Genomic DNA, 15987 nt, shown 5'->3' with positions numbered 1-15987 from the left:
AATCTCACTAAATTTACATCCTAACAGTATTCCCGGCTACCCTGGTGATATGGCATGGCAACTGTTTACAATCCATCCTTGTCAGAGAATACACACCTCAAGACCTTACAGGGCATAAAAGTGCTGCTAAAACCAAAAACTTGAGCTGAGACCCTCTGGGTTTGCAGGAAGAAACTTTTGCAAGGACTAACAGCTGACTACCTGGAAAAGCCATACCAAGCTTCTCAGCTGGAAGTCCATGTTTGCATATCTTGCCATGTAGTCATTTCAGATTATTCTATTCAAAGGCAAGAATTCTTAGCCTCAAGTAATTCTGCCTATATTTTCCTAGCCCATGGTATACTGAAATTGACCCCTGCAATGTTCAGAAGTAGCAAATTCTCTCATCAGGTCCCATTTGGTTTTCAAATGTACAAATCCTGCTTTTCAGAAGAGTGAAGTGGGACCTGAATGGAGGGTTATGGAAAGACATGTCCTGTACAACACTCACAACAGAGTCTCTAAGAAACCTGGCCAAAATTTTCTAGTTTAAAAAAATGGTCTCATGTTTATGAAATATATATTCAATATATATGAATCATTGCATATTTGAAATTATGTTATATGAGCTAAAGGGGGAAAAAATAAAAAGAAGCAAGTCTGAAATGTATTTAGAATTTTAAAAGCTTTCATAATAACCTCAAGGCCATGCAGACCACATTAAAAAATTGAAAATCTTCCACAGATGACATAGGCTTAGAGGCAATTTTTACTACAGAGCACATGAATAACCATCATTATGACACATCACCCTCCCACCTCTGATCACAGTTAATTAAAAGAAAGCATGTGTCACGAAGCTATCATATCAGATGTTTAACCAACAAAACAGGACTACATTGAGCCCTGATGTAATTCCACTGACTTCACAAATTTATATCACGGTCTTGTAATGTTCAAGGAATGTTTGAGGCTGTAATTCGGCAGGGGGATGGGGGGTGGGGGGGCATTGCAGACCGGACCTAAAGAAAAATGGTTACCATCAACTATCTATGACAGATTACATTCCTGTGGTGTGTGAAAAGGCACTGTTGTTACCGATAGATTTTTTTTGTAAGCACCCATGGCACTTAAGAGAACAGGGATCCCTGGACAAATTCACAGCCACACTCAGAGAAATGCAAAGCACAGCTAACAGTTTGAACATAAAGACTACTGGAAACATCAAGGGGAGCATGCACAGGACAGTCTCATGATTTACAAATCGAGACTTGGAAATTCTCTTCTCCCAGGTGGGCTCTAAGGAAAAAATATTATTTAATCTCAGGCAAGTCACTTCCTGTCACTGTATCTCAGATTCCTACTTTAAAATAAGAACAACAGGAATCCTTTTTTCCATTCTACATCTGTTTGGCTTATTTAAATAATATAGTGCCTGGGGCAAAAAATAATCTCTCATGAGGCTAAATACATAGTATGTATCAGTATGAGAGACAGGAAAAAAAAATCCAATGATCAAAGTAAACAGTATCACTGCATTTTGATTAGGGCATAAAATATAAGAAACCCAGGATAAATGTCTGCTTCACACTGGTTTCTGTATTCAACCCGGGAATAACCTTTTCTCTCCATGTAAGTTCCTCTAATAAGCAGGGAGTATAGTAATTCTAATCTTCCCCAATGTCCCTCTGAAATACACTACGGTTTGTGGTCCTCCCCCACTACCATAGTAATGGGGCAAAAGCAAGTGAAGCTTGAGACAACCTTCCGTATAACAATCAGATGTGGTCTGCAATTTTATACTGTATGAATAAGAAGTTGCTTTATTTTGCAATGGTATTATTAGAAAAGACTGAACCACATGATAATGAGCAGCCTGCCACAGGATCCTGAAGGATCTGTCGACCTTCAAGCAGCAGAAGCATAAGCATCCCACATTGATCAAGTCCTCTAGTCACCAGAAATGGTCATGAGTTTTTCAGCTAAATATTCAAGCAGAGTTACCACACCTTCCCTATCTTTTTTTTTTTTTTGACAAATCAGGGAATTTGCAAGATAAAAATCAATGAAAGTAATTCTTACTTTTATTAGAAAGTCTAATTTTACTTAGGATTAAAAGTATTCACAGAAGTTCAACAGTTTTCCTTCCTTCTCTGTTTATATACTAATGCTTTTAAAGATCTAAAGATGGGGGGGGGATTTTAAGTTATCAAAACAAATTGATCAACTGATGTGATCAGACTCTTCCCTCTTTACAGGTCTGCCGTTCACAAACGTATTTCAAGGTTTTCAACTTTTCGTCCCAAGTCAGAACAGGAAATCATGGTAAAGATTTTATCAGGAAAAAGGGTATGACATTTCCAGTTTTAATACACACTACTAAATTACAAATAATAAAAGACACTTTACAAGGAAGGGCAATTGAGCCCAATTTGTGGAAGAAGCCATATATAGCTGATGCTTGGCAAACTAGGGAATATAAACCCAACCAACCGAAAAAACACCCCCCCCCGCCAACTACAATGAGGCAAAAGATCAAAGAACAGAAGGACAGATGACAGAAGATGGCATGACATGATTCTCCCTAGTGCCAAAAACACTATCAGACAAAAAAAAGCCCACAAAATCTAGATTTCTGGATCTTCAGCTATCTCTTTGGCTTCTAGTCAGCTCCCTCTATAGTCAATTAAGAAAAATGGTCAGCTTTCATACCTCTCAAAAAGGATGAATTGCCTCAACAAATGCTTATTTCCCTGCAAATAAATGATTAGAAACTTAAAACTAGGCAGGATGAATCTTGGAGTAAGAGACTGAAAGAAGTGTCAGGGCTTATATGATGCCAGAACTGCAGAAAACTGCAGTGAGGTCCATGAAAGAATTTGGTGCATCGGTACCAAGTATGGCCCTACATACATCTTACAGGTGTAGGAGTGGCATATGCAGGTCTCATCTAGGTCCCTTACAGAATGCATGGTAATGTCAAGTCCCTCACAATGAGATTCACAGACAAGAACCTGATTAATCGGGGACTAGCCTGCTCTAGCCAGTAGGAAAATCTAAGGCCATCTTCTAAGAGCAAACATCTTGCAACTTACTGCCAGAACTTCCTAAACTGAAACTTGAATTCAACAGTTATTAAACAGTGTCTATTGGTACCACACCAATACAGAAAATTAAGCTGCATACACAAATATATGTGCACCTCATCATGCCATTGCTGCGATGCAAAGGGAATGCAATTAGACAGATTGGAATTTATCCAGAACAGACCTACCACTTTTTAAAAAAAAGAAAAGTGGCATTAACAATTACACAGTCAATGTTTGAGGTTTATACTTTGTACAGTACACTCTAGTGTGTTCAGTTCCTAAAACAACAAACCCAGTGAAGCATTTATGCTGCAGGCAGACAGTCTTAAAACATATGCTACATCATTAAGTATATGTGCTACTAACTAGTTGGGATATTTCAAGTTTCCCAAATACAGTAATCTACTGAATATGTGGTGTATAACATGAATATGTCAGGGGCTCCTGGAATGTTTACTGACTTGTACAAAGCACACTTTAACACCACCAATCTTAAAGGACCTTTTTTTAAGGAGTGTGAAAGTTCCTGTATTACAACATGAATTGTTTTCTGTCAACAAAAATAACCAAGCAAAGTTAGAGACCTGAATAAATTATAACAACTTTTAGGTATTTAGAAAAAAGCATACCCACCTTTTCATCTAGATTTCCATTACGGTCAAACTGGTAGAGTGATGCCAGATGAGTAATAATCCACCAGCTAAAACTCAATGGGTCTTTACACTGAATTGTTTCAAAACCAGACATCCTTTCAGAACTACTTGGCCTTTCAAAAATATTCTTTAGATTTTTGTTCACCAAGCTCCAGAAACACTATAGAAAATACAAAAGTAAATTTGAACTGTGTTGAATTACAAAGCCTATGTTAACAATTTTCTTTACAATACTGTCTTATTGATTAATTTGCTTTTACAGAGAACAAGCAAGATGACAAGTCATTTAAAGAAAATAACAAAAACCAGTGTTCATTATTACCAGAGAAAACCTGGGGCTACTTTAGAATATCAGCTTTAAATTGCCAGTAAAAAGCAATATGAAAGGACAAGCTTTGGTCCAAGGAAGAACATGGTGTGATACTTCACAGACAAAATTACAAGCTGATGGAATGACGATGTGCAGACGGGATGGTGCACCGACACTCACGTGAGAGAGATTACAGTTCTTTAATGAAGACTTTTTATAACAGATTTTTGAAAAACTCTGAGTGCCAGACTAACCTAACCAAGAGGAATATAGTAGTAGATGGTAGAGAATCAATGTGAAAGACAGCAAACTGAGGTTCAAATTCCCTGTTTCGTTCCAAGTCTGTTCCAGCACTGACAAAATGATTAATTCTCTTTGGCTCAGATCCCTGTCTATACCACAATATTACTACTTCTTACAGCCTGTGCCTATCTTCCCTAATTACACAGAAACTCTCTGCAACTTCTTTGCACCTGTATTTCACCCACCTTAGGTGGGTCCTGTTCCTAACTTATGCTTCAACATGCTAGTGCTAGCACGAACAATTAACACTAATGAAGTTTCACTTGTGTTGTCCACCTTTACATCTGTTGTCATGAATGAGCAAATAGCTACGAGTACAAACACTCTACTGTGAAGTACTTCATTCTATACTAAGTGAACAGTACTCATTGTGCAGATGGCAGCTTTGGTTTTAATAAAGATTATTTCAGAAAACTTTCAAAGGATTTTGACACTTCTTAATATTCATTCAGAGAAACATCAGCTCAATTCTAACCAGCAGTCAAAGAAAAATCAAAACACTAGAAAATATTAGCAAAGGAAAAGAACAAAATAGAAAACATCATTATGCAATGTATAAAATCATATGGCCACCTAACCCATACTTGGAATACTGCATGCAATGCTGGTACTCTGCCATTTGAAATAGGATGTAGTAGTATGGAAGAAGGTTCAGAGAAGGGTGACAAAGATGACCACAGGCAAAGAATGGCACCTGTAAAAAGAATGACTAAATACAGTAAGACTCTTTAGCCTAGAAAAGGCAGAAGGGAAGAGATACCAGAAAAAAAACTGAAGAGACATATAAAGTAATAGTGGTACAAGGAAGGAGAACAGGTAGTGATTGGCTCTTCCAATAAAAGTGTAAGGGGGCATCAAAAGAAGTCAGCAACTACAAGATTCAAAAACAAAAACCAGGTTGTTTTTGTACAGGTAGTTAAGGAATGGGTATCAAAGACAGAAACATGGGCCAGATGGATCATTGGTCTGACTGTACCCATGTTTCTAATGCCTGCAGATGAACCATTGCATGACATAACACATAAATTGCAAATAATAATTTTTTTTTAAAAATGGGTAAAGATGGTTTCTTTTCTTTTGTTCTACCATACAACTTTCACAGTCTGTTCCTTTGCTTTGCTTTCCTTAGCACAAGGAGCACTCCTTATCAGTGCCCTAGGTCATAACTAAACAGTACACCACAAACCTAGAGTCAGGACGTGATGCACATTCAAGACGGCGGCCTAAAGCATCACAGCTAGCATGCAGTCCTCCTAAAGCAAATATGAAGCTCAGTTCTATTATCAGATATGTGCACTAGTGCATTCATGGCAATCTGGGGACATTTGGTGACTGTATTGCATATTTAACATGCATGCATGTGTAACAGTACTCTTCCATTACCTCTGTGTGAGACCCTTTATTTCTGTGGTCCAGCAACTGAATAAGTAGAATCCATAATTCTTTAATGCAAGTACAGAGATAATGGTGACTAGTAAGAGCCTCAGAAGGTCTCACCTGAAAGAGAACATGCAATACAATTATTCGGAGAAGTGTTATTTTTTGAAATTGCATTTTATGTACCAATATTTCCTCTGGTTTTGGTTGTTTGAGTTTTTTTGCAGTTAAATAATATAGCTACAAATACATATTGGAAAGTGCATTATTTCATTAACATCCGAAATATATCTCTCATACAACAAAGACCGTTTCCTAATTCTGCATAAGTTACAGGTTGTGCTATTTCTTCTGAGCCACTTTCAAGCATTATTTAACCAAATGAAAACGGGATGCTGAGGCCTAAATGAAAAGGAATTTCAATAAATACTGATTCATTGTCTGACAGTAGGGAAAAGAAAAAATGATTGATTAGATTTTCTTGATGTTCTTGGGAAGATAAGAAAAAGATTTCAAATGATTTAATAGCTATTATTGTAGCTATTTTTAAGTGAAAAATCCTTAATGACTAGGCATAATGCTAGTAGAATATGTTTTTGTTGGCATGAGGATGTTAATGTTCCCACAACATTTCACAAAATCTGCTTTTCGGTAAATTTACTGGAAGGCATTCTTTTAATATGCATAAAACAGCATATTTCAAGTCATGTACGTTATTTGATTACTATTCCATATTTAACAAAATTCACTCAGACTGATGCATTTCAAATGCTAAGTAGTCTTCTTGCGATTCATCTTTCAGTTTTACATTCCCTGAATTGTGAAACAAAATAAGCAAAACAGCAAAAGGAAGTGCTAAATACATAAAAATTCTCTGTACGCTTTAATGTTTTTAAGACCTACCAGCACTGTATTTGAAATAATCATAGTATAGACAAAACTTTACTTACTCTGTCTTAGGACCTATGAATCCACTGAATTCTATTCAGAGGTAGTAAAAATAGTGAGAAACACTTTGCTTAAATAGCGTAATTCAGCACATTCTACCTTCAACAAGGACACAATATCAGAAATGTTGAAAGAAGAGAGGCAGGATAAAGCACCTCATACTCAATTTATCCCTAAACAATGAGTAGTCCAAGTTTGAATAATCAACTTACTGTCCTCTAAAGCAAATAGAGGGGAATGGGCACCTAGAGAGACTAATTCATCTAACTCACTGCAGGATAAAGAACTGTTGCTATCCTTCCCTGACAATAAAAAGAACCTAGAGTGACTAGTTTAGCCAACTAACTCCTAGACACCTAGATCTGATGAGATGAATCCTTAATTTTTATATCCTCATGCTCTTCCTGATCCATTCATGCACAACTATTCTCAAATCACACTGGTACTTAAAATCATTTCTGAATTTGGAAATCTAATGGTGTAAATTAAAAATTAAATCAAAATATACAATGCCAGTGACAGCAGTATCTGCGTGAAAGAGACATTACAGAAGTGAGAGTTAATGGCTAAAAACCACACTCTCACAATTAGAAGAACAAGTATATGACCAATAGATTCAAATCTGTATAACATTCTATAAGGATACAGACTTTTGATTTATCACCCACCTTTAGAATAATAGGTTTACAACTGCTGTTTTCATACAGCTCCAAATCAGGTTTAAATACTGAACACTTAATTATAAATATTAATTTATATGTATTTAGAAGTGTGATACATAATTTGTTTTTCTCTCTCTACAAAGAACCCTGCTTACCCTATGAAATTGCCAGGGTGGACCCTGATAATCAATTTAAATACATCACAAGATCAAGACTGAAATATTTAACATAACTGTATTATTCACATTCCACATATGCTGTTTAGAGTTTTTCACATGCCTATGCCTCCTCATGCTTTTAGTTAAAGATCTGTTATGGGAATCTCTCAACAACCTGAATTAATCTTATGTAAATATTATCTTGAGGATAAACATCAGTGTGACTACTAAAGTCTGTTGAAAAATTCATTATTTAACTATTAACTTCCCAAAAATGAAGCGCCTCAAAAATACTCTGGTTATGACTCATCACCAAAGAGCAAAACAGATCCCTCAAAAAGGAGCAGTCTACTTATTACAGACGCACTATAACACTGGAGGATTTTATGGAAGTACTAGGTACACAAACTATCTTACAAGTGACGGTTTCAGGCCTTTTACATGGAGTACCAGTTGTTGCAGCAACTAGGTTTTTCCATCTACTACTTGCACCTACTACTGTGTTCTTCTCAAAATAGCAGGATCTATTCTGCATGAGATGTGCAGTATCCATCCAGGATAGAGTTTGGCTAGTAGTATCAAAGCAAGACACCACACAGATACTGGTTAGACTAAGGATAACCGAGACATTGTTTTCTTCGGAGATAGCTTGGATTTCTGCTTGCAACATCCCAAGTTCAGTATCTTGGTAAGAATGGTTATAACCTCAAACTGTGGTACTGTTGGGACAATAGAGCTCTGGTGCCAGAAATATGCTGCTGAAAACGAAAGAAGATATCCAGGGATATATATTTCTCTGCCAAACGTATCTCAGAGCACAATGGGCTCAGTACATGATCCAAGTCAAGTGTCTTGATACCAGAGCTGCTCCAAGAAACAGATCTGCAAATATGAGTCTGGTGGATTAGAGTTTACATCCGTCCTTTCAAGGATACCCACAATGTTAAGAGCTGCACTTCTGAATATTCTCAGCCAAAAGCTTAATGACGTGTTTTAGTGATGATCTGGCAGTGTCATCTATTATGGGTATCGGTTGTGTTTTCAACAGTTTTGAGGGACGTTATTTCTATTACTGGATTATAGCAATGAATGCATACTAGAGGAGGCACCAGCTGAAGACATGTTATCCAGCTCAAGTGCAAGCTCCACTTCAGAAATTAATCTCCAATAGAACTAGTTCAAGCTGTGAGGCTCAAGCCCAGGGAGAGCTGAAGAGAAAGCAGTGGCAAAAAAAAAAAAATCTTCTCTCCTTGTAATGTAGCTCTGTGGAAGTAGGATGAATTTGTCATTTTAACATCTGACATTTCAAAGCCTACCATCAAGCACAATGGTCAACAGATGCTATTTGAATCTTCCTTTAAAAAAATTACTCCCATCTATTTGCTTTTCATGGGGGAGGAAGTTGCAGTATTATCTGATAATTTAATAGATAAAACTGATTTTAAAAGGTAACAGAGTTCTCTACAGAGATACTTTAAAAGAATAGTTATCAAATGCTAGTACAGCCATTCCCACCCCTGCAACAGTAATATGAAAGAAGGGGAACTCCGTTTTTCATGTCTTTGTACTAGGAAAACATAAATTATACAGTGGTCACTGCTACTTATTCTCAGAGTTCAGTCCTGCACTTGTCTATGACACATGCCCACCTAAAGCAGGTTTCACAATGACACAAAGAAGATTACATAGTTCTTTTACTAGCTGCTATACAGAGCTATTATGACTTTCTAGCTTTGGAGTGCTCAAAACAAGTGAGAAAAACACTGCAGCTGTAGAAGGAAAGAAAAAGAAAGGAGAAGGACAAGTTTTCCCTTGACAAACATAAAATCACTGTAACAGAAAGATGAGGTTGTGGAAATAGGAGCAGTGCAACAATAAACTGTAATATGACAGTCTGTAAGTGTCCAGTTAGCTTACTGCCAGGATTATAGTTACTCTCTTTTTGTTTCTGTTGAGAGAGTTTGAAAAGATTTTTTTTTTTTTTGCACCTATAGCTCTAAACCTTTTAGACTGTGCCATGTTTGGCATTAAACCTGGAACACTGAACTTAGGAAATGTGGCACTCACTTTTGCTCTGTACACAGTGCATTTCAATATTACTCTCTCATTCAACTGCCAGATGGTCATGAATAAATATAACACAATTTTAGCTCCTAACAAATAACACTCTTTAAAACATGGAGATATAAATCCATACATAACATTTAAAACTTAGCAGTAAGAAATCATCTATGCATTGGTGCAATATCTAATTCATATGGGTCCCAATACAAGCATCTAACTGCCTGTGTCCTATATAAAGAAAAAAGTTACCTTTATATACTTGTTGATGGACAAGCTTATTAAATCATATATGAGATTTCCACAGTGTGTTTCAAATAAACTGATACTGGTTAAATTCTCTCCGGTTAGATTTATGAAGCGGTTAGCATACACAACTTGTCCTAAAACACAGAAGAAAGTTAGACCTATTTAGTCCTGGCTGTAGGAATACAAGACAGAGAGGAATTTTTTTTCTATTCTATATACTTTAGAATTGGCTTTTTGAGCTGTATGTAATTTTAATCTACAAACTCATTTGGGAAAGTTCATCCATTCTAAGATCAAGCTAGTCCCTGCATTATTACCCTGAAGTCTGGTATTATTCTGGTTGACAGTAAAATAGTTTGGCACTTTACAGCCTTTTATTGGCACAGTTTTTGCAGTGGAATAAAGATTTATTTATTTGCAAGTTCCTTTTTGTCACATGCCAGTGCGCATGTTCTGAAATCATGACATGTTTTGCAGATATGCAAGTTGATGACAAACAATTCTGGAGAGGTCTAACACTTTCCTTTGGATGTGTTGATGTAAAAAGCTGGCATGATCATATTCCAACTTGAGCATTTGTAGACATTAACACAGATAAAATGGTAAAGTTAAGAGGCTGTAAGATCTCATCCCACAAGTTTTTCAACAGTACAACTCCCATGACATCAGTGGAACAGAAGATATGTAGAACGAGCCTGTATTTTATTCTTGGAAATGCAGGGTGAAGCCCTGAACCCACTATCCTGCCATTGGTCTCAGCAGTGGGAAGTTTCTACTCAGCACACTCTACAGAATGAGATGAGAACCTATGAAATTCTACAAGGCACATAAGAATACAAGACAAGATAATATATGCAGAGATACTACTGTCTTGACCAGTAAATTTTGTTGTTAAAAAGCACAAGCTTTCTCTTACGAAAATGGATTACTGCATTATTACTCAGAACTTTATCTAGAAATATAGAATTCCAGACAGTAAGTTGCCTCCAAGTTTTCCCATCCTTTCTCCAAAAAGCCCCAAAAAAGGAAAACGGGTTATCCCACAACAGATCATAAAAGAAAATTAGAATTATAGAACAAACAGCCAACCCACACATTATCCAGTAATACAGACATGCAGAAACAGTGAAGATGTATTAATCTGAGCAAGGCTGTGTTGTGATAGAACTCAGAGCAGGCAAAAGCTAATCCAAGAGTTCAGATTCATTAGCAGTTACCTGCGCTAAACATACAGTGCATTCTTTCTGGACCTCAACATTACTCCCAATTGTTGCAATTCCTATATGGAATTTATATTGCTAATTTATAATAACGGGAGGGTGGGGGGTAAGTTTGGTTGTAGTGACACAATGATTATGGAAGAAAATACATTTTTGTGATTTATTTTGCTAGCATGGACACGAACAATAGATATAATTCTCACAAAGCAAATAAAGTTGACTTCTGTATTTTAACAATTCTTCAGCAAACTGAACTAATTTGAAGTTGGGTTCTTCAATTGCATTCTATGACCTTTTTTATCTAGCTTCTATGAACAGCTTATTCTTATCAATCTACTTTTTGCCCTTTTAAAGACTTTAAAAAAAATTCCCTTTTATTTTTCTGTACTTTTACAAACTCCTCTGACTGAGGCTTCTTCTTTTGCCCAGTATTTTCTTAGCATCACATATGGTTAACAATACAAATTCTCTGTTCTGAGATTCTTTGCTCTGGTCCATCCTTGGACACTTTTTCTACATTGTCTTCATCAAATTGCTGTTCACTGTTATGCATTCTGAATCTCTGCAAATGTATTTTTACTTGTGATGTCAAAAAGTGTATTGTTATTAAGTATTTAGTATGTTGTAAGCATCAACTGAGAACAAACTTCGTAATCTTGGTCAAGTTTTGATAGAACAAATTCCTAATGCTATTTAATTTAATTTCAGCTACATGAAGATTCACGAAGAACCTGCCTTCACCACATTTGAGTTTATCCTATTAAATAAAGCTATGCCTAAAAACTACCAAAAGTAGTAAATGATTCCGGACAAATTAAGATGAAAAAACTAGGTAAGTCATATGTACAAGAGTAAGTTCAAGAAAAAAAACCTACATACTTACTCATCATTTTTTCACTTAGTACATGAAGAACTTCCAATACTAGCCAGTTAATATCCAAGTGGAGGTGTAGTAAATGCCACGATGGGGGAAAGACCTGCGATTGGAAATATACACATTTATTTATTTTTAACATTTCTTTAGCAAATTCTGGATACTGTACGAAGACACGTGAAGATGTGCACACATTTTGCCTGCGGTGAACATTATGGAGATCTATGATCAAATACACTCTAACACACAAAAATGCCATTCAGTTAAAAAAAAAAAAAAGAAAAGAAAACAAACAAAAAACCTTCATGACAATTAATTCTGTCTGTAAAGGATGTTCGTGAATTCTTTAATCTGATCTAAACTACAATTTAAACACAATGTTTTGATTCAAGCCTGACAGATTACAACACCCTTAGTTATCCTTTCCTTTCCAGAAAAGTGTGCTCTTAAAGTAATTCCAAAATTTCAATATTCTCTTCTGTAAAGTTTACTTGAAATTACTGTTTCTTTCATCAGCTCAACAGTGGCCAAACTGACAAGCTAAATGAACAGAAAGATTCAAAATGCTGCTTCCCAGTGGATCATTCCTCTCCAGATACTAGTTTATACAACCCTAGACTGAAATTCCTTTTTCTTTCTAAAAAGATTTAAAAGCATTTATTATATGTATGCACAACTATTAATGGTGTATACTTCATTAGTGTTTAATGTTGCAGTGCCTACTTCCATGTCTGCACATTCCTTCTTTATATGCATGATCTTTTCCTATTTTGAGTCAGATTTCAGAATGTATTTTAAAAAAAAGTGCCCCTCCTACTGGGAAGCTCAGAAATTCTAACCATTAGTAAGGACAAACACCAAGGAATTTTTTAAACATACCATGCTAATTCAAGCCTACTTATCTACCTGTAGATATCATCATTTGTTCAGTGCAAGAAGAATTCTAAAAAGCTACAAAACATAAACATAAATAAATAAATAAAAACAATGGAAAATCCAGAGCTCATTAGTTGAGTTTGCCAAGTATGGGATGGCACTTAGTTAATAAAGGGGAAAAAAAAAAAATACAAAGCATAACTTCAATTTCAGCCTGAAGAAAGATTAATTCTTATTCAGCCAAAATTTATCAAGTTGAATATGTACTGTTACACAAAAAAAATTAAATTTACTAAAGACATCAACCTTTGCCTGATGTTGAATTGTAAATGCTGCCAGGACACTACTAGGAAGTTCACAAAGGTGACCAATGTGCATGGTCAAAGCATGAAGCTCTTCCACCAACATGGATGGTAACTGCGCTTCTAGTTCTTCATATGGATGGAGCATTTCATCATATTCCACTTTAGGGGGTTCCAGATACCTGAGCACACATACACAGACACACAATCAGAAAACAGATAAGAAGCAGCTACACAAAACTCAGTACATAAGTCAGTAAATTGTGTGCAAAACTCACCTGAAGATGAAAACTTTCACATAACGCAAAAACTCAGTACATTGACACCTGATGGTCTCCGCTTCAGAGTGCAAGTTTGCAGCTTGACCTGAAGTAAAAGAGATCAACAGCTCAAAGCAGATGTGCCCAGACTGTGACTCATGTAACATGTGCATTTTCCCCAGTAATTAAACAAGACCACTGGAAAGCCACCCTCTTTTCTGAGGACAACTTGGAAGGTGACTGGTGGCAAAAACCCACTTCTAAATGTCATCTTGCCAGAGGGATCCACTCTTTATCTTATCTCAGGCGCATATCCAGATACACAGAGAAAAGAAGGCATCCAGTCCCTCAGGAAAGGTGGCAGAGGCAAGCAATCAGGGCTAGAAGAAATCATTCAACCCTACTGCCCTGCTCCCTGTCTGCTTCCAAGACACCTTCAGAAAAGACGTGTGAAACAATTTCTCAGCATCCTTTTCTCTTGAGGGACTTAAGCAGGTGGACTTATTTGGAAATATGCTTTGTAACTTCTCTTCCTAGGAAGCTTCACGTTGTTGCACAGTGCCTTAAAATGTGTAATGCTAAGAGCCATCCACTCACAATCCTGTAGCCTGCCTTTCACTTGCAGCTCTGTACTCTTTCAGCCACTTATTGAGGCTATATGTCTCCTTTCCTTTGCTCCCTGAAGCTGTTGTTCTCATGGTGTTACCCTCCTTATCTTGCACCTGCAAGCTCAAACACCATCATTATGGCAGAAATTCATTGGAAGCTATTGCCATTGGTGTGAGAATCACTCATTTATTCCCACATCTTGCCTTGTAGCTTTCAGCTTATACTAGAGATGGATGAAACTTAGTGCATAACAAAGCAGATACAGTCATTTAAATACCCAGTAACTACTGCCCAATAATATATATATATGCAAATGCTTAGCAATCAGTCAGCCTGCAACACATGTACCTGATCAAGCACATGCCAATCATTAAGAGCATCATAAATGGGAACAGCAAATGAGGAGTTTGAGCAGGCCCCAATGAAAGTGTATCATGCTAGAGGGGATGAATGGCAAAAACTCTTTGACGCCTGCTTCATTTGACTGCATGTCCAGGGAAAGGCAGTTGCCTTTGCTTCTCTTCCCAGCTGTCCACTGAGGAGTCTTCCCTTTCCTTTTCTTGCTCACTGTCTCTCCTTTGTTTCCCCTATACCCTCCAGGTAACCTTGAAGTTCATGTATGCCACTTGTTATGGACCCCACAAATAAAAGTTCTGTGCGTATAAGCCTATCTCAACATCTTTTGAGCAAAAACACTCACAGAGTGAAGCAAATCAACTGGTACAAGTACCATAATATTCCAGTGTACAGCCTACCCCTACCACACAAGATGCCATAGGATCTGCCATGGTAGTGAACCACAGGTTTAGAGGCTCCAATCACTCTGTTCTAAAGGAATTATTTATAGATATTACTGCTGCTTTGTAGCAGTAACAAATATTTTACCCTAAGTTCTCAGAAGTTCTGTTTAAGCAAAATTTTATATTATAGTATTTCACTACAAAATCTTTTGCATACTGTCATAAATCATTGAGCGATGAAATAAGTGGAACAAAACAGGAACAGCAGAGTGTTAAGAACAGATCAGGTATTTTCAAAAAAAAGACAAAACAACACAGAGCATAAGAAAAGATTTTATATGGCTTCCACATTACACAGTTCTCAGTACCAAGTCTCCAAAGTTCATTAAGACTGATAGGAAATTAAATATACAGTATTGATATCTGTAAAAACGTAAACACACAACAAAGATTTACTGAGTTCAAACTCTAAACTGGGGTTTTAAACAGTGGCAACAGCGCATTTATCTAAGACATCAATAATACCTAACATCACACTGCCTGATCATTTTAAATATTTGCTCCTCACAACACCCCTCTCCTACAAGCCTGCTTGTATAAAGGAGGAACTGAGTCACAGATGGATCAGTGACTTGCTCTAAGTCACAAAGAAAGCCTGGTGCAAAGCATAAAATTCAACAGCTATTTATTTTACTAGCTTATTTGACAAGAGGAAGAACAGGATACAGAGAAGAGGACCAAGCAGATGCTTAAATTTAAGGGAAAAAGAACTACAGAACAGTTTCTTGATGTCCAGCTACCATATCAAAGTTCAAATGTAATTTAAAATAAGGCTATTTCCACTTATGTATTCAATGTCAGCAAAATTAGACTTTTAAGATACAATCAACAAAAGCATATGAAAGAAGCTTTATGATAAATTCATACCAATGATTTAAATGGCAGAGCATGACAATACCAAACCAAAATAATAATAATGTGTAAAAATATTCACTCACACTCTTAGAACACTAGCAATTTATCTGTAATGAGAATATACTACAGACAGTTTATTTCTCAGTAATTACTTCTCAACTTGCTAAGTAATTCAGCCTTCAAACTTAGAATAAGCCCAAGGCTGCAATAATCCTTCAGAAACATACTGCTTCTCATGCCTTAGTGTTTAATTGAAACAAAGCATTTTGTAGTGATCCCATTTTATCGATCCTGCTGCAAAGATAATTTAAGTTTGTAAATAACTCTAAACTAAGCAAATATAACTAACTTGTTTAAATGTAAGCCAAGAGAACACTGAAAAAAGTCCCAACCCACTACCTT

At 36.5% G+C, this 15987-nt stretch overlaps 1 protein-coding gene across 1 annotated transcript in view; it reads right to left on the bottom strand.

Moving 5' to 3' along the window:
• The window catches only part of MMS22L (MMS22 like, DNA repair protein), a 97431-nt gene that overhangs the window by 73624 nt on the left and 7820 nt on the right, over window positions 1-15987 (bottom strand). Inside the window, exons 5-10 of the mRNA XM_052781464.1 lie at window positions 13340-13427; window positions 13066-13243; window positions 11893-11986; window positions 9793-9923; window positions 5718-5831; window positions 3702-3881 (exon numbers count right to left, since the gene is read on the bottom strand). Coding sequence (XP_052637424.1) covers window positions 3702-3881; window positions 5718-5831; window positions 9793-9923; window positions 11893-11986; window positions 13066-13243; window positions 13340-13427 — 785 coding nt within the window. The remainder of the gene's footprint in view (window positions 1-3701; window positions 3882-5717; window positions 5832-9792; window positions 9924-11892; window positions 11987-13065; window positions 13244-13339; window positions 13428-15987) is intronic.

The sequence above is a fragment of the Harpia harpyja genome, chromosome 3 (assembly GCF_026419915.1).
Source record: "Harpia harpyja isolate bHarHar1 chromosome 3, bHarHar1 primary haplotype, whole genome shotgun sequence".
In the NCBI taxonomy this organism is placed as follows: Eukaryota; Metazoa; Chordata; class Aves; order Accipitriformes; family Accipitridae; genus Harpia; species Harpia harpyja.
This window is presented reverse-complemented; position numbering and strand designations above follow the sequence as displayed.